Here is a 27,211-nt window from a genome sequence, read left to right as displayed (position 1 = left end):
GAAATGCTTACACTACGTATCAGTAACATACTTAGCCAGAAAGGGCAACCATGCATGAAGAGCCTGCAGAATTCTTTCTGGTATATTTTTAATACAGGTAGCCTGACATCCATCTTGTTTCAATCAATCGAAGTTATACTGGTTTAAGACCATTGCTCTCAGCAGATCTCTGTATAAAGCCTATAAACTCACTTTCTAGGGGTGTAAGTCAGGGGGACCCGTCCTGTTGGCTCACACATCAACCTGGGGGTTTGCAAAGAGCAAGGCTGGTCTGGACACCTGCTTTTGGGCTAAAACTCTGCTGGTTGAGATAAGGCAGACTTTATGAGAGGAGAACAATTAACTCAGTGTGGAGAGAACACACATAGGCTCAAAAGTGCCATATAAATAACAGTCCGTGGACAGGCTGCACTCCCCAAACACTCTGTGGTATAGCAGTATCTCACTATACAATTAAGGACAATTCCCACATGAAAATGTGGCTTTTCAAGCTATTAGGAAGTTGTTTGAGAGATTTACAATAACTCCTTCCGTTTTTATGGTCAAATGAGCATAAAATTGTGCTTCCCCACACTCATTTCCTACTAAATAATACTTACAGTTCTTCTTAGAAATGCGCATTACAAATTCAAAATCAAAAATACTTTACCCCTTGAGGATGCTCTTTTGACTCAGTTTCCCTCAAGCCTCTTCATGGAAGCAGCTGTATATACAGAATGGAGTTTACTGCATTTTTTTTCCACCAGTTTTTAATGAAACTCTCCTCAGAAGCAAAAGCAATGCCGGAGGACTGCCCTGGTGGGCCTTCTTTTAGAGTTTTCTTCTCCAGCTTGGGGTGAAAGTGCCTTTTCCCCTGGTGAACTATGCTTTTAAATAGGACCCTGTGCAACTCCACACACCCAGCAAGCGCTGCCTCTGCCCAGCCTCTCCCTTTCTGCTTAAAGAGGGGAAGGAGCTCTCACTGGCGTTCACCCTGAATCCCCTTGGTGTGTGTGTGCAGATCCCCCCTTCACCTCCCCAGACCATCTCTGCTGTTCCTCATCTTTCCTGCTCTCTTCCCACTTTTCAGAACAAACCTCCTTCCAAAACTCTAACAGGCTTTTTCTCCTTCTATTTCTTACCTCTGCTAAACCAGAAAATAACAGGAGATGCATGTGCACCTTGCTGCTGGGTTTTGTTGGATTTGGGGTGTTGTTTAGTTTTGTTTTGTTTTTTGTTCTGGCATTTCTGTTGCTCCCGAAGACAGGGTAATTCTGACAGGGTTCATGTGACAATATTCAGTGGTCACCCCCTTCACATGCACCATTTAGAAGAGATCACTGACAGCACAAAAGAGATACAAAAATAATTGTAAGTTTAATTCATTTCCCATTAGAAATGCATGCAGCAGTCTGTCCTAATGAGAGATTTTCTTTTCCTTTGGCATGTCACCATAGCAGCTCACAGATATACTGAGATCTTCTAATGCAGGAATCTGCATGCAGCACTGTGTGAAAGCGGTAATAGATTTTGGTCTGTTCAACAACTGAGAAATATCATGGAAATATTCTAAAATACACTGGAATTAATATTTGAACATTAGGAGAAATGTATGTTTCAAATAATTCACCCTAAAATTAATATCAACAGCTATTAATGCCCAATATGGTCTTCTGTAAATCGCTTCAAATCATTAATAATCTATATTGTATCAGAAATGTATATGCAAAAATAGAACATAATTTCTTGCAGCCAAAGCATTACCTAAAGCAAACGATTTCCACAGTGAATCAAATTATTTCAATGGCAGAAATCACACCTGTCTCACTGGGTAAACTGGGTATCCAGACTATTAAATTCATTCAAGTGACTATATTGTATTCCACCATGCATGGTGACTTGTAGAGAGAATAGCACTTCTTAAACCCATAAAATCATTTAGCAAAACAAATGTATCAGCTACCGGAGTGGAGACAGCCCCACACCTTCTTGCTGAACATCCTATACTGTATTTTGGACAGATTTACATGACATGACTCCACTGAAAATGAAACAAATCCCACTGAAACCTGTCAGTTTGGCATCAGAGTTTATTTTTCCATCTTTGCCATTACAAAGCTCACAAGCCATGCACAGCACTTACTGCCAGGCTAGTGAAACGCTGCAGCCAGGAGGTTTGTGCAATTAACCAATAATAACAACATCAAAAAGTTAACTAACAACATCAGAAAGCAGGAGCTGGTTCCTCGCACAGGCTTTGCACCAGGGCTCACTAGGGAATTCCACCTCTGCAGGGTGGTTGTTACCACTGCTGTGCCTCAACCATCTTCAATCACTTTGCTCTAGCAATGCTAGTATGGACCTGCTCCACAAATCGCTCTGCAGATGCAATATCATAAAAATCGAGTAAAAACACAGGAAAAGGGGAGCAGTGCAGTTAAATGGAGATGGCTGTAGAGGCAGGACCATTGCACATGCAGAAGGTGTGAGGCCACTCTCACAATAACTGGAAGTGTGGAATCCTGAAGTCACAGCGAGCTCAGGAAATCCCACTGAGCAGCCACTCAGTCATTCTGAGCCTCCACTCCTGCCAGCTGCTCCGAGAAGCTGTCATTTGCTTATTTGATCTGTAGAGAGTTTTTAAACGAAGACGATGAAACCACATATAGTTCTTGATTATTTCTTAGGAAATGGTCAGGTTTTTGCAGTGTTTGCATTGACAGTCCAAGTTACATCTGATTATACAACATCCATATGATAAAGCACAGTTAACTGCTTAATGAGTTACACATTCATAGATTAATACAGAATTAATTGGGTATTAAGGCTCACTTATAAAAAGATACTAATATTGATTTCTTAGCAGGCTCCAAAAATTATATATCAATACAGAAGTAAACAAAGCCATTTATAAAGTATAAAAACATGTTTCAGCTGTTAACTTGTATCTGACTATTTGCTTTGGATCAAGAAGCAGTTAACTCATGGCTCAATCACTATTACACTCAGATTGTTATTAAAAAGCACCTTCCCATCTCTTTTTTCACTGCATCCAGGCTTCTTTAACTCCTCCATTACTTGATGCTTTAATTCAGGAGGAGCAGTTTTAGAAAACTCAGAAGTTTCTGTCAGGAAATCCAGCAACAGCTCCCCATCCTCGTTCCCTTCAATAAAGCAGCTCGTTATGTCCATGTGGGATGGGAGCTCGTACAGCTGGTACTTCAGCCCAGCTGAATCCAGTATCCTTTTGATGTCAGCAGAGGAAACATAAGAGCAGAGATCATTTAAAGGGAGGGAACTCCCATACTTCTTCCACAGTGGGTCCCAGGCACTTGTTTCTGTGAGACAAACCACCAGAAAAATGCTTGGAAATAAGGTAAAATACTATTTGAAGAAATTATTGATCCTCTGGGCGGGGGTTTTAGCAGTTGTCCTTGTTGTGAGTGGGGTTTTTGCAGAGCTGGAATGTATGTCCTGGGCTATGGTGTAGACAACTGCCTCCCTGCTTCTGTGCCTCAGGGCTGGGGGCTGCAGGAGGGGATGGATGTGTTACCTGAACTGGAGCTCCAGCAGCTCCCACTGAGCCCCCAGCTGAGGTCAGAACAGCTCAGGGCACTCACTCCTCCTCCCTTCTACTCCCAACATGTGGCACCCCTCTCCTTTGTGCACATAGGCAATATCTTTCAGGGAAGATCAAATCCCCTTGTATTGCTTCACCTAGTTATTGTATGTCATGGTCAAGCTACATATAAGTTTCATTGAAACACTTATTACCAGGAAACTATCTCTCTGCTGTGTGATATATGTGGGGTGCAAAACCATGGTCGTGTTGCTTGTGTAGCTGGATGTGTGGTGGAGAAGAGGGTGGGATGGAGAGATGTAGGTGCACCATCCTCCTGGACTCCAGCCTTGGCTGCCACTGTGCTCATGTGCTGTTGGGCATGGGTGACAAGAGGGCTGTCCCTTCCCCCACGCAGACTTCCCCAGTGGTACCTAGAAGGGTGTTTTGGTTGTGTAAAGATGAAGGATGAGGAAGGCACAGGCTCCTGTAGCACTGCAATCACCTCCAGAACTGAGCCCATGCCAAGCCCAGGCTTGTGCACGCAGCTCTTCTCAAGGGATGTTTTACAAAGAAAACCAGCTGGGTAAGCTGAAAACTCCCCAGATATGTCTTCACATCTTTATTTTTCCTCACCCTGGATCTGTGATTTCACATTTCTTCTATAAATCATTTATAAAAGGATCACCCAGAATGACTGGATGGGAAGAAAATAACTTGGAGCCTAATGAGCAGCTCTTGAGAGTTACAACTATAAATCTCCATAACTACTAAAACCAGTTGCTTGGCGGTTTTGCAAATGCTTTATCTGCAAACAGTTATTTATAGTCAAACAGTTTGGTGTTTAGAAGAGAGGCTACAATATTTTCTTTCACCTGGTGGAAATTGAATGCAGAGCACTAATTGCAGAAAATTTGCTGGTGTCAGTGTTGTGTGACTCAGTGCCATCTCTGAGCTGAGCAATTATACACTACCTGAACGCAGCATTATTATAATAGCTCTCAATAGGCTCAGCATATGGCACTACTTTTGTTTTCAAGGCGATGTAAACAGATTTTTTAAAATATGTTAAAAATAACAGCGCATAGCTCTTGCAACTCGCCTGCTCTCCCGGCAGGGATGGAGCAGGAGGGATTGCAACCTTCACCAACTGACCAAGCCCTCTCCTATCAATCCTATTCCCACACTGGTTTTTAATAAACACATCCTAATGTGTTTGTGTTGGAGATGACTTTACCTCCATTTTTTGAAATGAGCTTTGTTCTGCTTCTCTTCCAGTACCTCTTTTTGCTTCAGTGTTCATTTTCATTGCACTTCTTCCTTCCCCTCTCTGTATCTTCTTTCCCCCAAGGTTTTCCCTTCCCTTTTATCTGAGCCCTATTCCTCTCTCCCATTTTCTTGCTGGCCCCAGCAATTTCTTGTCTATTCTGCTCCAGCAGAAAACACACAGTAGCCTGGCCAGAGAGACCATCTCATGAATTCAGATTGTTAACAAAACTAATTTTGAATAGACACACATTGCTCCCTGTATTCACTTTTCTTGACTATCAAAAGGGGCATATTAAGCAAAATCTGAAAAGAGTTCCAGTTAACTATGTGCAGGTAATCATCAATAGTTTGATATTATCATCTATTCTTGTTCAGTCAAAGAAGAACAGAAGTCAGGTTATTATAAATATGGTTTTCTTGTAGTGAACTGGAACACTCTAAACTAAAAACACTTTGGATAAAAATAGTTTGAATAAATTTGGGTCAGATCAGTGCTACTTTGTTGCAGACATTTCATGAACACAAACACAACAAACACAATACAGTTCACAGACATGGCCAAAATCAAGAAAATTAAGCTGAAACTTCTGAACACCTAAAAACCCTGGTGAAACTATGAGATGTTTCCATAGCTTGTGAGGCAAATTACAGGCTTTTAGAATCAAATCAGACCCCAGGACTGCAGTATCTCTAGAATACCTTGCTCATGGTATGAGAAGGTTGTCATTTACTCTGCTCCCTCATTTTCCTGCTGGACTGACCACAGAGAATCTCTTGGAGATCTGAAGCAGCCTAAAGAATGCTGTTTTCCACCCAAAATGATGATATTAAGGAAATGGGCAGTTTGAGAAGAAAATAAACCATATGTGCTCTAACACCTGCTGTACAGCACAGCCGGGCCCTGTCGTAGCTGTTTGCTTAATGCCGCAGGTCTCCAGGAGGGAGACGATGCAGTGCCCAGCCTGAAAAGCCTTTTACACAAAGTAGCAGAGGCTGAAGGAGCTTTTGCGAGTGAGAGCCATGGGCCGGACCCTTTTGCCCGCTTTGGGCCATCACTGGCCAGGCTGTAAGGATGGGCAAGGGCAGAGGGTGAGAGAAGGATGTTTTATGCCCATGGCATGGGTTTGCTGGCTCACAAAGCCTTCAGTTTTACAGCCTGCAGCACAGAGCTCCACAGATGCAGACAACGTGCAGATTTCAATGGACAAGGATGAGTGGACACCATTTATTAGTCCTCCAGTTTGCCTCTATTGATGATATAGGATGTTGCAAACAAAAATGTGCACTGTTTTTTAGCTGGCTTGCGTTGAGCTCACAGGAACCCAAAAGGTCATAGAATCATAAAACCATTTTGGTTGGAAGAGACCCTTAAGATCTTTGAGTCAAACCATAACCTAAGCCTGGCACCAAACCATGTCCTTAAGAACCTCATCTCTATGTCTTTTAAACGCTTCCGGGGATGGTGACTCCACCACCTTCCTGGGCAGCCTGTTCCAATGCTTCACAACCCTCTCCATGGAGAAATGTTTCCTAATATCCAATCTGAATCCTCATGGCTCTTGCCCAACCGAGCAGTGCTGGAGGAGCAGCTCTCACCTGACACCATGATGATGAGGAGCTTCCCCTGTGCTTCCAGGAGGCTGTGGAAATACCGGATAGTTGCTGGGACGTCTTTCACATAATAGAGCATCTGGAGAGAGCAGAGATGCTTACAGAGATACCGCGCACTCCTGGTGCGTATTATAACTGTTACCACTAGGTAAAAGAAACCAAGCTTGAGAGAAGAGCAAGAGGATGACAAGGCACGTTAGTGCAATGCTGGGCAAGCTCAGGGCTGTCACTGCCTCGTCTGCTCTCCAGCTCTCCCAGGACCAAGCTCATGTTCATTCATTAACCTGAGATGAAGAGATTTGCCTTTCTTAGCAGTGAAGATGGCTTGTAATGGCTTCAGTAAACTTGGAAATACAAAGGCAGTTTCACAGAGAGGACAAGCAGCTTTGAAAACTCGAGTTAAAATGTATTTTTAGTTGACTGCCACCCACAGCCTGGTTAATAGGACTACTGTGCTCAAAGCTGCTTTGCTGTAACTCATCTTTCTTTTTTTGCAGTTCACTTATGCTTAAGTACTTTAAATTACAGGGAAATAAACTCGCCTTTCTTCCCCTTAGAGTGGATAATGAGGTCACATACTTCATGCATACTTTTAACAGCCAAGTCTTTGACAACACTTACTTTGCAGAGACTTTTACCTGGATCATGTGAATGAAGTCCCATTTTTTAGACTTCTTTTCTGCATTCATTCGACTTTCATATTCATAAGATGTCTCCTCATGCCAGGTAAACTTTACGTTCTCGAGGCCTGATGTCTCTGCCACACGCTCTGGAATACAGAAGAAGGTAGGACAGAGTTATCTCAATCACAAATATAGGACCGATTTCCATTCAGACCTTTAATATATCCAAAAGTCACATTTAGGAATAGAGGTTTTGGTACCAGTTTAACACAGCAGTGGAATATTTAAAACCGTAAGCCTGCATGTGGGAAGGGGACTGTAAAGGTCTTTGCAGGATGAAGTCTTAAGCTGTTCTGATGCTTTTGTCTTTGCACCCTCATTTGTGCTCCTCTAATCTTTACCTGATTAAGACAAACAACAACCACCAAACAAAAAACCCAACAAAACAACAACAAAAAAGGAACTCTTCCCCATGACTGGCTCAAGCTGAATTAAAACATGAGCAACCTGATCTGGGTGAAGATGTCCCTGCTCATTATGGGGGGGATGAACTAGATGACCTCTGAAGGTCCCTTCCAACCCAAACTATTCTGTGATTGTGTTGGCTGGGATACGGAGTCCCGAAGCTACGAGCAGCACATTCATGCTGAATGGGAGAAGAGCTGATGGTCCCTTCACTCAGATTCCACACAACACTCATGTGGCTGAGCCAAAGCCAGGCCATGGCAAAGGGTTTTACAGAGAGTGAATAAATACACACAGGAACTCAAGGATGGATCAAAGGGGGTTTTATTTTGGAGAGAAGCACAATTAAAAGCTCAAGGGCAGAGAAAGCAAATGGCTCACTCTGGGACTGTGTCATGGGATGGTGGGAGAGGGAAGGAGCTTTGCTCCATGAGCAAGGACACATCTCTTGACATTTGGCTTCTGTTCAAATGATTTTTCAAGAGCCCACGGTTTTGGCCCACTGCTTCAGGTAAAAGGGATAATAGTGTTTTAAAGTAAAGACTAGTACAAAGAGTGACATGTGGCATGTATTCAGACCTTGATACAATGCACGTTCAGCAACTGAAGAAAGCAGAAAGCTGAAGAAGTGGATTCAAGGAATAAGTAATACCAAGGGCCTGGCTCATCACTGCATTTCTCTGCTTTTTTATGGGAGCAAAACTGAGAGACAATTTCATCATTTAGGGGATGCCGGAATACTAATGTCCATCTGCTGGCATATGGAGCTCTTCTCACTGTGCTCCTGCCTGGTGCTTGGGATGGCTCCAGGGCAAAGCTACCCCGATGCCATTCCTGTGCTTCACTGGAGTTAACATAAATTTAAAACTTAAATGGCCCAAAGGCAGGCTGAGCCTTAGCTACAGAACACATGTTCAAAACAACATGATTTGCTAGGACCAGTGCCTTTACACCACTCATCACAATGTTACTCATTTTGGGCTCTGATCAGGACATGTCCCTCTCAGACAGATGAGAAATGCTCCATCAATGCTTATCTGCTCTCTTTTATGACTGGAAATGGGTCCACCCCTTCTGGATGCTGCTCTGTTTGCTTCCATTTATCAACCACTGGCCCCAGCACTTACTGTTCAGATTTAATTTGCTGTTTTAAACTCAGGCTTTATTCAGATGCAGTTCATACCACCATCACTAATAATCTTGTGCAGTCTGGTTCAATTCAATTGCTAGACAAGCTGTGAGGTGGCATTGGGAAGAAAACTGAATTGCTTGCCAGGGTGGGCTTTTAAAGTCAAAATTTCAGACAGGGCAAACTCATTCTGATTATGGGAAGTTTCTGCCCAAAGATTCATCTGAAGTCAAAATGCATCACCTTAACCACCTTGAAAAGTTTTCCTCCATTTTCTCCTGATTTCAACCCAGATGGTTGTCTGGGTCAGAAGCCGGTCGTGTGCCCTTGGTGGGTGCCGCCCAAGCTGGAGTTGTGCCGTGCAGGCAATGGCAACGCAGCTCAGATATGGGGCCACTAACACTCCAAACGTGGTCACCAAGAGACACCAACTGGACATGGACCAGGAATGAAGGAAAGCCCCAGCCTGGCCATGGGGCTTTGAGATGAGCCTCCGTCGTACAACGTGGCCTAAGAGAAACCTCAGTTTGTCATCACTGCACTTCCCAGGATGAAGTTTCTCTTGGCTTCTCCTTCCCAAGGAGAAAGTATCTGGTTAAGCAGAAAACCTAACGACTGAATCCTCAGAGGCACAGATAATGTTCCCAATTCTCCTCGGAAAATCTTAAGGCTCAGAAACCTAATTAATGATACCTACTGGGGACATGATTAATTACTAAACAAGAAAGTTTAAAGGAAGAAATTCAGATGAATATTTCATTTATAGTTTAGCATGAAACTTAAAATAAGGACAATGTCTTATATTTTCCTTAATTTTTCTTGGAAAGAAACTCACTGCAGTGGAATAGGGCTGCCAGTTAATTGGCGGTAGGTTGTGGGACCATTAGGAAGATTCAAAGAAAAACCAGTCCCACATAGCCCATGACCCATGGCCCAGACAGGACAGAAATGCAATGTGCAAGTGCCCAAACTGTCTTGTAAACAAAGCAGCTATAAACAAAGCAGATGCTCTTTTGCCCATCCTTCACCAACTTAGCCTTGAGCAATGTAAAAGCTTCTGCGATTCTGCACTAACCATCTTTTCAAAGATCAAGTCCATGTAATACAGAGATAGATATAAAAAAAATAATGTATTTCCTGGGAGACTTTGGTGTTCCCAGTGACTCTGAACTCCCTCACTGCAGGGAGAGAGGGATTGTTACTGTTTCTTTTTTCCCTTCGACTTCCACAAGTTGCTTCATACTGGGAATGCTTCATTTTTAAGGACTTAAGCAAGAGTAGAAGCTGGAGATTTACAGTGTGGTTTTGCAGCCTGGTATTTACTACGGTTTGGAGCATTTCCAACAAGGCAGACTGCTGACGAGGTTCATTCATTACTGCCACCTCCACTCAGCTCACAGCCCGAACGGTGGAGCTGGTGTCACCTCCATACGAGACCATAATTACCTGCTAAGGTAAAGCCTGGTAGGTGTTAATCCAGTGATAATCAAACAGTGGATTGATATTTAATACTCCCTTTATAGAGCAGTTTGACCAAAGCACCCCTGCTAACACTCAGTACTTGGCTTTCCTTCATGAATATCGCTCAGACCTTTGGGCTGGTGGAAGGAAACAAAGCTCTAAACTGTGAAGCACACAGCAAAAATCTTTCCTATCCATCTTGTTTTCCTTTGCATGTTTTCCAATTCAAAGTATGGTAACTAATTTAGAGCAATACTGTGAGGTTTGGAAACGATTTTTAAGAGACGCGAAAATTACCATGAGACACTAAAATTTTCCCTTTGATGTTGAGGAAGGATCCTGATTCAGTGCAAGCTGAGGGAGAAAAGCTTTCTGAAATGTGGAGCTTTTACTCTATTCCCATACAATCCCCCACTAGTTCCGACCTTTTAAAGTCCATCTAGTCCAAGGCGTTTGCCACACAGAGTTCTTTGCAGTGTGAGAGACCAAGATTTCAATGAAAGATGGAACATTGTTGAAAAGCAATGATGGCAAAAAAGCATAAAAGCATGACTTTTTGAACCAATTTTGACAAGAAAGCATTTGAATATGGTGTTGTCCAGCATTCAACTCTTTAATGCATTTAGCGTACTTAATGTAAATTTAATTTATTTAATGTAAAAATACCTTTGTACTTGGAGATTTGGTCAGCACTTGGCTCTATCACATCATTGTTGATGGTGACCCCTGGATAACTGGCTTGTACTTTTGAGAGGATCAGCAGGTCAATCTCACCTAGGGAAGCAGACAGCATAAAACTCAAGATGAAAACAAAGCTCAGGTAAAACTTCTCTCCACCACCATCATATCCCCAGTTTTGAAGACTGATGCCTGCCATTCACGTATAGAAAATGTACCACACAGCTACACGTCGCTTCTTTGTATTCTCAGCAGATTGCCACTGAGGGTTTAGCTCTAGGATTCGAGAAAACATTAAATATCAGTCCCAACTATCTTCATTCCTCCTCTCTGCCACCACCAGTGCCAAGGGAAAACCAGACACAGTCGCGCCTGTGGCTTGACCTCGTATTTTCTGAACATGATCACACCTCCCAGGGAAGATCCTAAATGAACCCGACGGTACCAGGTCTGATGGTCTCAAGCCACCAGCCGACCTGGCAGAATTTCTTTGGAGTCAGTAAGAGCATTTTCAGCCAAGTGTCTCACTCGTTACCAGGTCACGCGGGTGAGGGAGAAGAGAATGTGTGTTTATGCTGGAATCAGAAACAGCATTCCTGTCTGTTTGTCTTTACTGTGACTTTTTCCACAAGCAGGATGAGTAATGCACATACCACTAATGTTCATCTGTTTACAGAACACTCCAGAGCTGACTGTGCTTTGTGAGAAACAGCTCTCTCTGGATACTGTTCAGGCTAGATGCAATTATTCTAGCAATGGTAGTACCAATAGATCCAACATTTCAAAATTTAGAAAGAGCTGCCATTGCTCTTGGCCACCTTTCCTCACCCACAGTATAGAAAGCTCAGGGAGAAGATGCTCCTGATGGAGGCATGGGGACAAGGACAACATCACTCTGGTTTGCTTAGGTTTCTTAGGGCTCACTTCTGCTTGTTGTGCTTGAATGAATTTTAGGTAGAAAAAATAATAGAAGAGTAAATTAAGTGAGGCAGAGTACAACGTTTTCAGACTTACGTGTCTTTCTTAAAACAATTAATAACACCGAAATATACATGGCATCTGTGCAAGCATGTTCTTAGAGTGAGGAAAACTGAATTTCTGAAGGAGCAGAAATAGCAGTATCTTTGCTATCACTGCAAACGCTGTATTTCAGTGAAAAATCAGAGCAAAGTCAGTCATCTGTAGACTGATGTGGCAAAATCTGTGAACACAGAATTTTGAATGAACTACTGCAATATTTTTGATTTTTGGTTGTGTTACCAACTTTCTGTAAAACGGATTAGCCCTTTGAAAAGGCTGTGCGTGTCCTGATTAAAAAAAACATTGGATTTTGTGTTTCCATATGCAGATAAGTTAATATATTCCCTTCCACCCTACTATGGCCAAACCACCCTTGTATTGTTTTTAACCATTAAAAAAAACCACCCTTTTGATTCATAATTTAATCCACAGCCTTAATTGACTTCGGTTAGCTCTTTTATATGCAAACAAGTGTCCTGAGGCATTTTACAGTCAGATCTGTGGCAGCTTGCATTATCAACAATTTGGCAATTAGGCTATCCAAATTATTTAAACTCTCCAACACAATTACCTTTTAAAGGCTACCACTATGTTCGCCATTAAGTTTCTAATTAAACATTTTACGTAACGGGATAGTTTATAGCACAGTTGCTACTTTATAGCAGCGTTGATGGCTTTTATGGTTTTTAAAGGTACAGAGTGCTGCGCGCTGGAGTGTGAACTTAATAAGGCAGAGGCTGCGGGCGAAGGCAGGCGTTGTCGATGGGGGGGTGTAATGGGAAATGATGCTACGTTAAATGGTTTGCTTGTCTCTCGGGGTGGAAAAGTGGAAATGGAATGTTTTCCTTCCCTGAGAGGCCGGGGGCAGCCGGGCTGGGGCAGCAGCTCCATCCCTGCCCTCCCACATCAGCAGGGTCGGCTGGGGGATGCGGGGACCTCCTAAGGGCCCACGAGGAGCAGGGGTTTGGTGGCGTAGGGGTTTTTTTACATCATGAAACTGAATATCCATCATGCTAAGTCCCTGGTTAGGGAGCTAAGCACCTCACTAAGCAGAGTCTTCCTGTTAAAAACATTTTTTGGGGTAGAAGACTGGTTTCCCTTGTTTGGAGAGCAATGTTCCTACTCTGTCATACTGTTTCATAACTAACACCCATCATTTACATACAATTATTTTTACTTATTAGGAAAGATTGACAAAGCTGAGATTAGTCTTTGGAGATGGTATGACTAAAGCATTTGAACTAAATTAACCATTCTTATGAAATTCAAGTTTGATGCCTTAATGGGCAGAGCAGAATTAGAAAACGTAGGCTTTAATTAAGCAAGAACTTAAGCAAGGGTTTAATGAGGTGCCACTTGTTACTGGTCTTGTTTTTCTACCCAGTGAACTTCAGATAAGAGACTTATTTCTTGTGATTTCTCTGGACCTTCTGTTCAGCTCCAATGTCTCGGGGGGCAGGAGCTCCAGGAGGCGCTTGTGCAATGAGGATGGTCAGTGAGGACATACAGACAGGACAGAGATCAGGCGAGGCCGTCAGGCAGGAGGCAGCACTGACAGGAAGTTACCACACCACTAAATAGCTACAGAGTAAAATAATTGCAATGCAAGCAAAAATCAAATATTCTGAGGAATACAGGCATCGTGGCACTTCTTTTTTGCGTAGAAACACTATGGGGCAGTTCAAGCCTTTCTCTGGCCTCAAGGAGCAATGTTGCACAAGGAGGTTTTTCAAGGAGGACATGCAAGAATCGGGATGGGGAGGCACGAGCTGTTTTTAGGTGTGTGGCCACACACCAGCTAATGCCAACTGGCCCTGGAGCTGAGCTTTCAAGAAAAGTCTTATTTCCTGCTCTGCTCCTTTTTGTAAATGTAATCTACTCATTAAAAAGAAAGGTAAAAGCGGTACTGAAGTCTATAGCATACCTGCTCCACCACCAACACTTAGAATATTGATTGTAGGCTTCTCGTTTCCAATACTGAAAAACATTATTGATACATTTTGGGAAAGCTGCCTAGTAGAGAGGGTTACATCCACTTTGTTAAGCACCTGAGACCCCATGAGGACTAAAATCTGTAGGACGAAATCAAATGCAATGTGTACGTGTACAGGCACGCCTGCAAGCTGGCAGGAGGGATCAGATTCAGAACTCTGCTTGTTGGGGATTCCTGTTCCAGGCATTTTGGCAATTTGCAGAGGACTTCTGTTTTTATTACAAGTGCATACAAGCAGCAGCAAGTACGCACCTTCTCCATGTCTGTGCTTCAAGGACTAGAGACTTCCCTGAGTCTAGACCAGCAGCTTAAATATTATTTGCAGAAGTTTTACATTTTGCAAAATGGGGAGGAAGAAGAGAGACTGTCATGTGATTAAAATCCCTTAGCGAGGCTTTGGCAGAGTCATAAAGCCCTGGGCTGGGAGAAGGGTTTCCCTAGAACCAGCATTTGTCCCCAGCTGCCCGAGCCAGCCTGCGAAGCCGGGAGTCCAGCACAAAACATGCACCGGCAGGCAAAGCGGGAGCATTATTTACACAAACTAGAGACAGCCTAAATATTACCTGAACAGATTGCATTTAAAAAGATGCTTTCAATCAACCTGCATGTTGAAATGTACTATCTGTTACTGCATTTTAGAGCTGATGTGGGGCGAGCACGCCAGGAAACAACTCAGCCTTATCTGCTCCCTGCGAGGCAGGCTCTGTCCCAAAGCCGTTCAGCGGCGTATATCAATGAAATCTGCAGCCAAGCCCTATCGGACACCTACAGACGGGGCGGCCGGCAGGGAACGGCAATCTGCCTCTGGTAGGCAGCCCCCCGAGCCCATCCCCACCGCAGGACGGTGCCACCAGGCTGTCCCCCAGCTCCACGTGGCCACCTCCCCGTCACCTGGCGATCACGGCCGGCAGCTGCCGCTCCATGAACTCCCGCATGCACTGGTGCTCCGTTGAATTTGCGAGGAAGAGGCGGAAAGCCTGGAGGTATCTGGTGGGGTTGGTGAGCAAGCTCCTCATGGGTGAGGCCATGCTGGCGGTCAGAAGGCTGCAGGAGGGGACAGGTTGCTCCCCGAGGCTCTTATTTCAGACCTAGAGAATGAGTAACAAACAGCAGAGAGGGAAAAGCAAGCATGTACATGGACTTTGCTCCTTGCCCTTGACCCTGCTACTGCACCTTAGAGCACTTTAAAAAGTATTATGCAATTTGCCGATAGAAGCTGCAAATCAGGTTTGAGCAGTGAAGGGTAACATATCATCCTTAATTTGCGCAGAGAAAATGCGAGCCTTTTTTAACTCTGCTGACACAGGGCTCTGTTAAAACCCAGTAAAAGGGTCTTTAGATGGTTCTTAAATAGAAGAAAAATTCCCTGTTTCTTGACGGCGTGGAGAGGCTCCGAAGACTTGGTCTGGATTAGAAAAAAGTACAACACACATCTCCAGAGATGCTGGCAGATGTCTCTGTTTTCTTAAGCTTTTGATGTTCTTTAAGAGAATGCTGATGGTGGGGTGAAAACAATAAAAACCGTATAAACGCACTCTTTATTTTTCTAGTTCCTCTGAAGATAATGGTATGATTCCCATGGGCTAAGTAGTTAATTCACAAAAGCCACGTGAGTTACTGGAATGGATGTTGTGCTAAACCCAGCTTACACGGTTGGGAGTGGGGTGGCAAAACGTGCTGCTGGGAAATGATGTGCTGTACCTTGAAAAGTGCACAAGGATGCTTTCATCCCCTCCTAAACTGCAGTTTAAGTCTGTCTTGTCTTGTTCTAACAAGGTGAAAGAGCTCCCCTTCCTTCTCGTGGGTCCCTGGGCTCAAGGGACATTTCTTACATTCAGTCTTTCTCGCAGGCGTTATGTCCCAGCCACCTCTCGTTATTTTTATTGCTCCCTTTGGACTGTCTCCAGCCAAGACCTTTTGTTGAAGTGCAGCAGCTGAGGACGAAACTTCCCACCCGCTGATGTCCCCCAGCTGCCAGCACATCTGGGACGGCTTCCCTCACCCCACTGAGGCCTCACGTACTTTCCCTTCACTCACCAGTGTGACCACTGAAATACAAACCATGGGCTTTTTCCACACTTCTCTTGTCCCTTTGAATTCTAATTCTGTCCTCTGCGGTGCTCCCACTCCCTCCCAGCTGCACGTGGAATAACAACAGTCTTGTCCCTTTCTCAAATCATGAACGGAAGCCTGAAAGAGTATCAGCCTCAGGTTCTTGCTTGTCATGACCTCCCTTTCTGGCAGTGAACTGCTGGTAACTTTTCTGACTAACTGTGCAAACAGTTTTCCAGCCACCCAACAGCTGTCTCATCAAGGCCACATCTTCCTCGCTTGCTTATGTCACGCAAGATGGTGCCAACCCCAAAGCCTCCTTCTCCCCTGTACGCTGGAACAGTTGCAGCACCAGCACAAAGATGGGCTTGGCACGATTTCTCCCTGACATCTCCACGTTGCCATCCCCTAATTCTCTTTCTGGTGCTCACTCTTTTTCAAAGGATGATTTCTCGGGACAGCATTGTGCTGAGCAGCTGCAGTTCCCCAGCTCCTCCTTCTCCTGTTCCTTTTTGCAATGATAACGTGAGCTACTTGGCTTTTCCCACCTTCCTTTGCTGTTCATGCCAAAGAAAACATCCAGGTTGTGACATGTTTTGGTTTTGCATCCCATGGGCCACACCTCCACACATCCCAAAGGTTCCCACAGGAGAATGGATGGTGAAGGTTGGTGGTGATGCACCTCTTCCAGCATGTGCTGCTATCGGAGCTGTTGGGCCAATTAGCAACACCTGTTAATTGCTGTCCTTGAGGCAGTCCCAAAGTCCAGCAGCAACCTCCAGAGCAGGACCCAAGGTGTGATTTTCCACCCACACCACTGTCAGGCAGACCTGGCTTTCACTACACCGTTTGTGCCTTAGCGCCACAGGCAGCAAGGATGCTTTCGGGGAAAAAACACCCAAATCAAGTCTGTTAAACAACCATGATGATGAAAAGAGCCTGGTAACAAGTACATGGGAGAGCTTTAAAAACTTTGCTGGGTTCTTTGATGCCCATGAGAGCTGGTTGGAGTGGCATGGGGACACTCACATCCCCAGAAAAATATGTATTAACCTGGGGAAAACAAGTATAAATTTTTGCAGAGAATGTAATAAAGCAAACACCTGGATGTGCATCAGGTGAGAATTACTGCTAACCCACCCCAAAAATGAAGTGATACATTCCTTGTTTACCCATTCCTGTGCTCTACCCTACTCCTCCCTTTTTACTTTAAGTGCATAAAGAGCCATTTGTCACTAGCATAGTTTGCTACCTTCAGTCTTGAAAAAACTATTTTGCAGTTAATAAGAGGAGATTCAAATAATTGACCTTTTTTCTATGCCTCCCTCTACTTCCTGTGATTTAATTTGCTGACATCCTCTGCTCGTCAGTCTCTAATGAGCAGCTGAGATTCATTTTTGCGTTAGGTGCAGTTCAAGGAATTTGTCTCATTTATTTCATTACGCTTTTGGCTGTTTGAATTTGCCCCATTTATTCCATTATGTGTTTTGCAGCTTGAATTGCAGCCAGTTAATTTTAAAAAAGAGTAAAGAGAAGGATTTTTTTTCTGAATCAGGCTGATTGATATAAACTTTTGGATAATAATGTTCACTTGGGCATGTTTCCTTCAGTGATAATCCAAATTCATACATAGCTCTCTAAAAAGATTGAGGAGTCTTGAAAACGTACTCTGTGTTTACTCTGCAGTTGCTTGATCCACCCCTGGTTTGCGCCTGCGCCAGCAGACTTAAACCTGCTTTAAACTCCCCATAAAACCCTTTAAACCTTCCCCGTGAAGCCAGAAAACAAAGTGAGCGTGCCCCCAGCTGTAAGCTGTTTGAGGCAGGAGCTTGTTAGCACAGGATTACGTCTTGTTGCCGAACGCCAGCAAAGCGGGGATCCCTCCTGGAGGAGTTCAATGCCGTTTGTCACCCCTGCTCCTCTCGCAGGCGGCCGTACTTACGTGTGAGCGCTCTGTGCCTCCTGGGCTCCCACGCTGACGATGCTCGGGATGCGATCCCGGCCAGACACCTTCTGCTGCCGTCCCACCCCCGGGGCTGCGACGTGGCAGCACCGAGGAGGTTTTGCTGCCTGGGAACGGAGCAGGAGAGATCCCAACCAGCTGCCTGCAGAGGCTGAGGGGACAGCTTAAACCCTGCCCGCCGTGCCCAGCCTCTGCGTGGTCCTACCTGCTGTCCCCAAGGACACACCTGGCACGGCCACCAACCCCCTGGGAGCGTTCAGACACAGAGCTCTGCTCAGGTGTTAATTAGAGCCTGGGTGAAAAACAAAGCCCTGCCACTGGTATGTAATAAATGCAGCTCTTGACAAATTGGAAATAATTATCTCAGTGTGTGGCATATGGCGATGTACAGTATCATTTAGTTTCCCTATAGTGGTATAGATTACTTTGCTTTTTACTTCGTTTTCTCACCAGCAGCTGAGATTTTGCTTATTTTACTTTCCGGGGCTTAAGCAATCGGAAGCATTTTCCAAGTTGTGTGCACCCTCCACAGCCCTGCTAGGAGCAGTTTTATCCCAGGGAACACAAGCACTGACCCATGTCTGCTATCACGCTGAGTTCTGGTGTTCAGAGCACTAGTAAAATATTTGCCCTCTGTGTGCCTTAAATTAGTTATTGTTCCATTATGTTAAGTGAGAAGGAATATTTTGAATTTAAACGAGAAGTTTTCCTTCTGGACTTAGTTGGACAAACGAACAATTAATGGAGAAATTAACAGTTCACATTGCAAAATTCATATAAAATAACACTAGTAATATTAATAATCATGCTTTCAGAGGCACGGTTACAGGAAGAACAACTGTTGTTCAACATGTAGCTGAAAGTTCACTGACATAAAGATTTCCTATCAACAGTTAAAACAGTTCAGCTAGAACGATGACTGTGTGGGAAGGAAACACCCACTGCATTTTTTTCTCTTCAAACACGGCACCATTTCCAAACCTCTCGGAGTGAAGGACTGAGCCAAGAGCTGTGGGGCCACTGTGTTTCAGTACCTTCTGCTGGTCCCCCAGCAAAGAGAGGTGCCAAGGACACGCAGGAGGGACCAGAAGCCCCACGAGTGTTTTGCCGTTTCAAATCGGCGATCATGACTTTATTTGCAAGTGGCATTTTAAGGAAAATGAAACGGCAGCTACTCTGTCAGCCACACACCAAGCCGCATTCTCTCCGCTTGCAGAGTCCCAGCTAATGCTCATTTGGCAGCACTGGCTGCGGGTGCAAACCCTGCAGCAGCGGCAGCCGTGCAAAGCCCTGTGCTGGCTCCATACCGGGGACAAGCAGCACTGTTCAAACACAGCTGAACAGCAAGGGCAGTGGAGTTTTCCTGGTCTTCTTTGCAGTCCTGGAAATCTGCATTAATTGGCAGCACTACGGCTATGCAAGTTGGTTGAAAGAAAATAAACTCGGCGCATCTGGCCCGTGGTTTTCTCCCTCTGCAAGCCACTAAAAATGAGTTTTCCAAGTGCCAGTTGCCATTTAATAGGGAAGTCTAAGTTTAGAGAGCCAAAAATAAAAATTACACGCATCTGGTGCTTTTAAGTGCTTTATGAAAATAAAAGAAGTTGCTGTTAATTTCCTTCTTTAATTTCCCCCAGTGACACATTCTGTGAGCTTTAAGCCAAGTTTCAGCCATTTCAGTTTGATGTGGCAGGGGGTAATTTGGGAGGAAGGGTGCTGCACCATTGCCCAGACCTTCCTTTCCTTGCCCCAGCACCCTCCCTTGCCAAGGGTGTCTGCAGGATGTGCTGCAGCGCCGTGCCCAGGGCAGGGCTGTGCTGAGCCCAGCGAAGGGCAGGAGCCAGGACGGGGCTGGCGTCACTCTGCAAAATGAAATCCTGCAGAGAAGCTGGTCACGGAGCCCTCCGGCGGACCTATGGTTTTGTTCATTAGTGTGGTTTTACGCTGCTTAACATCAATATTAAGGAAAGAAAACTCACCTCGCTGTGCCATTTTGCCATGCATCCTCCTATGTACAGGACTGTCCGGGATGGCAAGAGGCTGAGTTGTTGAAAGGAAATCCCACGAGCCTTGACAGCATCAATATTTGGGAAATAATAGCTATTGTGCACTGAACATCTCTGCCATAGAATCGTAGAATCATTTTGGTTGGAAGAGACCGCTAAGATCATCAAGTCAAACCATAACCTAACTCTGGCACTAAACCATGTCCTGAAGAACCTCATCTATATGCCTGTCATGACAGCTCAGGGGACAATTCACAATTCTGTAGCTACTTGGTCAACAGTGATGTGGTATAATATTAAAATACAAATTGTGAGTAAAACAAGTCCACACAGAAACCTTGCAAAGATCTGACTAGTTGTGACTGGACCCTTAAGCAAGGCACGAGCTGGGAACAGTCCACATCTGCAGATTATTTCCTTCTCTGGAATACATCTCTGTGGGTTTGGGCTGAAAATTCGTACTCTGGGAGGGAGCAGAAAGAAGTTAAAAGTTACAGTCCAGGTCCAAAGGAATCATTATAATTTCTTCTCCCAGCAGTGCTGGGAGCGATGCTGGGAGCCAGCCCTCACTGAAGGAGGAGGTGCAGGGGACGTGTCCTGCCACATGCTCCTGGGGTGGCCAACCAGCAGGATTTTCACAGAAAGGCTTGTGAAAACACTGGAACAGGCTGCCCAGGGCAGTGGTGGAGTCACCATCCCTGGAGGGGTTTAAAAGACATATAGATGAGGCTCTTAGTAGGGACATCGTTTAGTGCCAGAGTTAGGTTATGGTTGGACTCAAAGATCTTAAGGGTCTCTTCCAACCAAAATGATTCTATGATTCTATTTCCCATACGTTGTGCTGATCCACAAGCTCCAACAGCCTCATTGGTCCCACAGCAGAAGTGGGAATGGAACAGCAGCACTGAAATATCCACTGAAGATTTAGAGGAGCTGTGATAACTGCTTCATCAACTGATACCTCCAGAGATGAAAAGTGCTACCTAAATTAACGAAACAGATGGGCACAGACCAGTGGTGGTTACATGTGAAGACAGATGATTACAAGGCATGAAGCTGTGTTATACTGATTTTACCTTGGAAGGGACAGGAGCGGCGAAATAGCCCATCGGTTTTGTGCATGGCTGCAGCACCTGTCGCTTGGGTGAAGATCTGTCACTTTTGGAGCAGGGACCAAAGCCTGGAGTCACAGCTGAGCAAACTGAGCTTGGGAACAGGCAGAGGATGGATCCGTGTGTAATGTCCCCCCTGCCTTAATAAAACCCGAGAGCCAAAAATACATAGGTCAGATATAGTAAACTGGATTTTCAAGAGGCAGCAGGAGTTGGAAAGGCTGGCCAGGAAAGACCCAATCTCTATCCTGTGACCAGAATTCAAAGCATGTGTAGATGGACCCAATATCTGAGTCCAGAGACCCAGGAGTTTACTTGGCTCACCTCTGGATCTGATTTAATCACACTCAGCCAGCCCGATAAAAGCAGAAGCTAGACGTCGCTTAATGTCTAAAGAATTATTTCTCCTGTCTTCTAATAAAGCACGCCAATGTAAGCTGGAGTTGATAACAAGATCGCTGCGCTGGGGTAGCAAAATCTCATTTTACAGGACAACCGAACTGTCAGTGCCAAAGAGCAGACAGGTTATTGCTCATGCTCCTCCAAGGTTGCTTTTATTAAAATGGAAATTTCCAAAGCTTTGCATGCACATACACACAGCCCCGGGTGCAGACGTCCCTTGGAGGGGGAGCGGGGACGGACACAAGGCCACGGCTGCCGCCTCCCTCCTGCAGCTCATGAGCTGCAGCCCTCACAAAGCGGGGTGTCTGGGGGCTGCAGCACAGCGTGTCTCTGCCTCACCTGAGGGGTCCGTGTCTGCACAGCCCCCATCCTCAACACAGCTTTTGGGGGTTGGCAGGTGCAGCAGCCCCGGGTGGGATGCGCTCCCCAGGGCTGCACCCCAAGAACTCCCCATCCGATTTGGGTGAGGTTTTGCTCTTCCTCCTCAGACCCAGCATAAGCATCAGCACCTTAAAACTGAGCCTTTCACATTCCGGGCTGCCACGGCTCTTCGCAACAGGGGTGCAGCTCCCCAGCCCCTCTCCACCATGGCCACCCTCAAAACACCACAACTGGTTCATCCCCGCAGGCACTTCCCTCCTTTAAACCAGCAAAAATTAACTAACACCTGACTGTACTTTCATTTTTGTCATTGTAAGACACTGAGCGACTGCAACAGGCTGAACCCGAACCTGCTGCTGAGGACTCCTTGTTCAACAAGCATGTTGCTTTATCTTCCCAAGTACTTCTGAGGAACGGACTACAATTTTTACAAATGTTTGCATTTGTTAAAATAATTTTGCTTTTTCCCTCCTCCTGAAGTTAATTGAATCAAAGATTGTTTTTGAAATATCTCATTATGCGCCACTGCAAACTTCTGGGTTGTAATTAGTGACACAAATCAGTGCTCTATTCCCAGACTGAAAAAAAGAATAATTTTTAGAGTATTTCTGTAAGTAATTTGAAACTGAAACTCTTAATTCAATTTATCTCAGAAAGAAATTTTAAAAATGTTGGCAAGGGATTTCATTATTGTGTTTGGGGTTTCATTACTGGGTTTGGAGATGGTAAAGGACGGTGAACAACTTCACCAACTGGCACCACTTACCAGAAAGGGCTGGTAGAAGGTGATGCTGCCAGAAATGACCCGGAGGGAACAGCTCTCGTCCTGCAAAGCCACGAGGCAGCGACGGAGCAGACACGAGAGCCCCTGAGCAGCATCCAGCTCATTTTTCCCTTGGGACTTCAATCTCTGCCAAGAAACCAGTTCCTGTGCTGGAGAAGCGTGAAGGGCTCGGCAAAGACCTGGCTCAGGTTATTGATGTCAGGGGAAAGCAGAATTATGCCAGGGAAGAGAAGTTGCCACTTCTTTGCCACTTTTGCTGCTGATAAGTTTTCTAGGCAGGTATGGGTTTTAACAAGCAACAACCATTCACTCATTATTAAAAATACCCCAATTTTAGGGCATTTTACCCATTTATAGGAATAATTATTTTATCTTTTCAAGTTGCAGTCATACAAGGACAGAACTGACAAAATACCCAACTACCTATAAATGAAAAACACCATTTTGAACATTTTTTTCCAGTGTGTGCCACATGGGGCCACCCCTGGTACTCAGTGGAGCTTCAAACCCACCTTATTAGGCTGCAGCTTGATGATAAAGGCACGAAGCGATACAGAAGACATGCAGCTCTTAGCGCCTGCTCGTGTTTTAAATCATTTTCACTTGTAACAGCAACAGTCTGTTATTTATTCCGAAACAAATATTCCTGGCTCAGAAGATCACTGTCTTTCTGATATCTGCAGAACATCCACTTGCAACCGGCACCTTCCGTGTTATTAATTTCCCCTCACCTCCCCCTCTAGCTGTTCCCTAATGAGCTTCTGCGACGAAGAGGATCTGAACGAGCCGCGTTTGAAAAGCAATCAACCGAAATTAGAAGGGCTTTCTTCTTCGGGAAGCCGTCACCCCCCTGAGCACATGGCACTGATGTGTCTGTCACTCGGGCTCCGACACGTCAACGCGGGGCTTTGACGGCACCGCCGCAGCGTCCTCTGACAACTGCCTATTCCGCTCGCAGCTCCTCGGCGTGCTTCGCCTGCCTCCTAAATCTCTCTGCTTCAAGTGTAATATTTTCGTGCCATTCATATCTCTTCCTGTGGGAACTTATGATAAGCTTTGGAAACGGCTTAGATACACTTGCTCCCCTCTGATGGCAGCAGCCGCGGACGGCTCTCATAGTCAAAATGCTCACGTTAAGATCACTGTAAAACCATGTATTAGGAACACTTCAGATATTTGTAAGCCGGCATTCATACCAAACCCCAGCTTTTAAATTATTCTGACCTGCCAAGAATATCCTTTTGACAAAATCCGTTTCGTTATCTTTGAGTCTCTGGGATCCGGGGCCTGATGGCAGCTGTCAGTACCTGGTGTCTGTACAGCCCTGAGCCTACGCACCATTTTGGGCATTGAATCACTGTAGTAACCTATCTATACTGAGCATCTAAAATGATCCATAAGTCCTTCTGGAGAGTTTCTGCTTCCTGGGACAGAGAAGGGTGTCCTGAACATGAGGATTTGCACCCAAACCCCCCATACCAGCCAATTGCCTTTGTCTTTTTTTCTTTGCCTTTTTTTCTTCCAACACCCGAGTCTTTGTCCTTTCAACTTCATTACGATGATATGTTCTCACAGGTTACTGATGAATTTACATTCGTTGGTGACAGAGGGCCAGCGAACATCCAGACCGCCCGCGTGGGAACCCAGCTCAGCAGAATCCACTTTCTCAGGGGAACCGCGCGGCCCCAGACTTGCCCCAGCTTTGGACGCACATGGGAGGAGACACTTGGCCACACCGTTTCTATTTCAGTCGCTCTCTCCCAGGCCTAACAATGGGTCAAAGGTGGAGGAATAAGGAAAATAAAGATCAACTACTCCTGTAAGCTGGATGGATGGACATGGAGGGCTGCTTGCTGCATGAGCCCTTGACTTTCAGCGAGCACACACAGCAGGGTAAGTTTTAATGGTACCGTGTAACTCATAACCACAACACAAACTGCATCAAGGACCACAGAAACAGGCTGAAATTTTTGCAAAACTGATCTCAGTATTTTTTTTAATTCCAGACGTTATGGCCAACTACTGTCACATGCAACCGGACCCTTGGACGCTGCTACTCAGGCTCAAAAGCGAGATGGTCTGTGACCCGCCAGGGCCTCGTACGGCCACGCTGTAGCTTGGCTTTGAGCACAGCCGTGCTTTAATTTGTACTACGTTTTGTACTGCAGTTTGAACTAGTATATTAGTTTCAGAGCTGAGCTTACCACCTGCTGCCAAAAAAGAGTTGCAAATGTGGAATGTCACGGTGAAATATCAGTACAAAACCGCTGCTTCCTTGCTAGCACTAGGTACATGGATCATGCAAAAGCCCACGATGCAGTACTATAACATCGCTCAAGTGAAAATCTACAACAGATTTTAATGGATAGTGCTGTCATATTTTTTTTAATTACAACTTAATTTGGAGCCAAGGGGAGCCTTGACTGGTAAGCTCATCCCTGCAGAGTACACTCATGTTTTGGCAAGGGATGCCGAAAAGCCCATCCTGAAACCTCCCTAAAAGCAAAAAGTCATTCCCAAAGAAATGCTTGTGGTTTCCTCAACCTTTAAAGTGAAGATGTCTTCATTCGCACTGAAGCCAGACGTGAAGAATTCAGTCTAAAAAGGAAGTTTCTGGAATGTGAGGAGTAGGAGAAGGGGCTGCGAGGGGTGTCTGCAGGCAGCCTGGTATGGACTGGACGTGGAAGGAGGTGGCTCGGTGCTGCCACAGCCACCCGTGGCTCCCGATCGCATCCTTTGAGCTCCTTCTCCTGTCGCAGCCCAAGTAATTGCCATTCCCAGAGTGGTGCCCTTGCCTTTTCACTCATCCCTCTTATCTATCGCAATGCTCTCCCTTCCCTTTCTGCCCTGCAGGCCTACAACTGTTGCTTGTAATAAGTTTTTTTTTAATACCATTTCTATCTCTCGTCTCAATCCAGCCAGTGCCATTGTAGGCAGTTTCCATGTGTCACCGCTTCTTTCAAGCATCATATCCTCCTGCAAGATACCGACACATCCGACTCAGCCTGCCCACTCTCTCCTTTGTGCAGGCTTTATATTGCAAGTTATTTAAACTCCCAGCTATTTTCCTGAATAAATAAGCCCGGGACCAGTTACTCTAAAAGGTGTCAGGGTTTTATTAGAAAGCTACATTGCCATCTTGTTATTTTGATCCCTATTCACCTCTCATCTTCTCACAGACAAAAGCCTCTGAGTTTCCTTATATATATATATGTGTGTATTCATGTTTTTATTGAGCAGGAATCCTCTTTGCAATCTCTGTCCTGAAATGAGGCTGCTCTGTGGCTTATAGTCAGTGTTTTACTTGGGTTTCAATTTATCTCTGCTTTGTCAAACCCCTGGTGAAGTTAATGGTGACAAAAGGGCAAGTAAGTAAAGGACTTCAGGATTTGGCCCTGATTTCAGTGACAGGAGTTCACCTCCTGGTACAGATGCTTGTTCCCTGTTGCAGCCACATCCAGATTCTGGGGGAACTGGGAAGGGGAGGGCAGTGGGGAATTTCTTTTGGGTTAGGATATGCAAGGATGAGTAGGGTACACAAAAATGCAAAGCAAACTGAAATTCATCAAATCGTAGCAGTTATGTCAAAGACAGAGTTGAAAAAAATGCACCATCTTGCTGTAGTGGATGGACTTTACTCACTGTGCCGTTTGGAGTGTGGAGGAGGGAAACCTGTGGTTGTATCCCCAGGCTGTGGGACGGTTCCTGGTAACCCAGGGTTAAAGCCGCAGCGTCCCACCTCCAGGCAGGAAAAGGCAAAAGTGGTCCAGCTCTGGCTTTCCAGAGGCAAACATCTGCACAGCCATAGTGAATAAAACATGGAAACACGTCAAAATCATCAGGGCAGCTGGGGATGGGGTTTTTTTACGCTTTTTCCCCACTATTTCAGCCTGCAAACAACACACCCTGATCTTATGCCCTGTTCCAGCCACCTGCTGTTACGCACAATGTCTCACCCTGACTAGAGCTTCACGAGCACCCGGGCACGACCTCCGCAAAGGGCACTGCTATTTTTGGGGGTGCCTGATAGTGCAACACCGTCTGTCAATTAAAAATTCAAGCAGACCGTGACGTGTCCATCAGACTCATCCCAGCACACACACAAAACGCAGCTTTTTTTCCCAACACTCTACAGCTTTTTCCCCAAGGCATGACCCACCCTCAGGAAAATGGGGCAGGAGCAGTTGTTGTGGGTCTCTTCACATCTGAAGGGCAGCAGATTTCACGGGAACCCTCTGATCCAGCTGAGTACAAGAGTTTATGCCTCCCTTACCTAATTTTTCCTGAAGAATGCACACAGCAGACTGAGCGCTGCAGGACAGAGTGTGGCCACATCTGGTGTGGTAGATAGGAAGCAGGGACAAGTTAGAGATATGTTTTGTAAAAATCATGAGAACAGCTACCACTGTCCCCTCCCAGCTGTGACACGCTAACAAAAAACCAAACCAAACCAAATCAAATCCCCCTGAGGAAAAAAACTCAACCAAATCTGGGTAACAATGAGTCAAAACTCAAAATTCCCAGGAAGAAGTGAAAATGAAAGCACACACCACAGAAAGGGTAACAGCAGATAAAGACTAAGGCAAGCCCAAAGCACATCCAGCCTCACCTCAGCATTGCACACGGCCACCACCTTTGTCTGTGTTTCTGTACAGTGGGGACAACCTTCCTTCAGTCCCTCCACCTTGTTGCACAGGTTTGTGGGGCTCCAGGTGTTGCTATGATTA

At 45.2% G+C, this 27,211-nt stretch overlaps 1 protein-coding gene across 5 annotated transcripts; it reads right to left on the bottom strand.

Moving 5' to 3' along the window:
* Window positions 1-2,055: 2,055 nt before the first annotated feature.
* On the bottom strand, window positions 2,056-26,774 carry LOC309440899 (histamine N-methyltransferase-like). 5 transcript variants are annotated; one of them, XM_082055118.1, is made up of 9 exons: window positions 26,758-26,774; window positions 26,127-26,278; window positions 17,782-17,909; window positions 14,679-14,875; window positions 13,719-13,771; window positions 10,763-10,870; window positions 7,057-7,187; window positions 6,404-6,497; window positions 2,056-3,317 (listed from the first exon to the last, which is right to left on the bottom strand). In XM_082055118.1, the coding sequence occupies exons 4-9, from the start codon at window positions 14,813-14,815 to the stop codon at window positions 2,962-2,964; spliced, it is 879 nt and encodes a 292-aa protein (XP_081911244.1). In that variant the 5' UTR covers window positions 14,816-14,875; window positions 17,782-17,909; window positions 26,127-26,278; window positions 26,758-26,774; the 3' UTR covers window positions 2,056-2,961. The 5 variants fall into 5 exon arrangements, with proteins under 5 accessions (XP_081911244.1, XP_081911247.1, XP_081911245.1 ...); XM_082055121.1 differs by lacking the exons at window positions 17,782-17,909; window positions 26,758-26,774 and adding an exon at window positions 25,377-25,460 and having other exon boundaries at window positions 26,127-26,295; XM_082055119.1 differs by lacking the exons at window positions 26,127-26,278; window positions 26,758-26,774 and adding an exon at window positions 18,008-18,024.
* Between the last annotated feature and the right edge of the window lie 437 nt (window positions 26,775-27,211).

The sequence above is a fragment of the Streptopelia decaocto genome (genome assembly GCF_964273445.1).
Source record: "Streptopelia decaocto genome assembly, chromosome: 6".
Classification (NCBI taxonomy): domain Eukaryota; kingdom Metazoa; phylum Chordata; class Aves; order Columbiformes; family Columbidae; genus Streptopelia; species Streptopelia decaocto.
The sequence above is the reverse complement of the archived record's forward strand: the minus strand, read 5'-3'. Positions and strand labels throughout refer to the sequence as shown.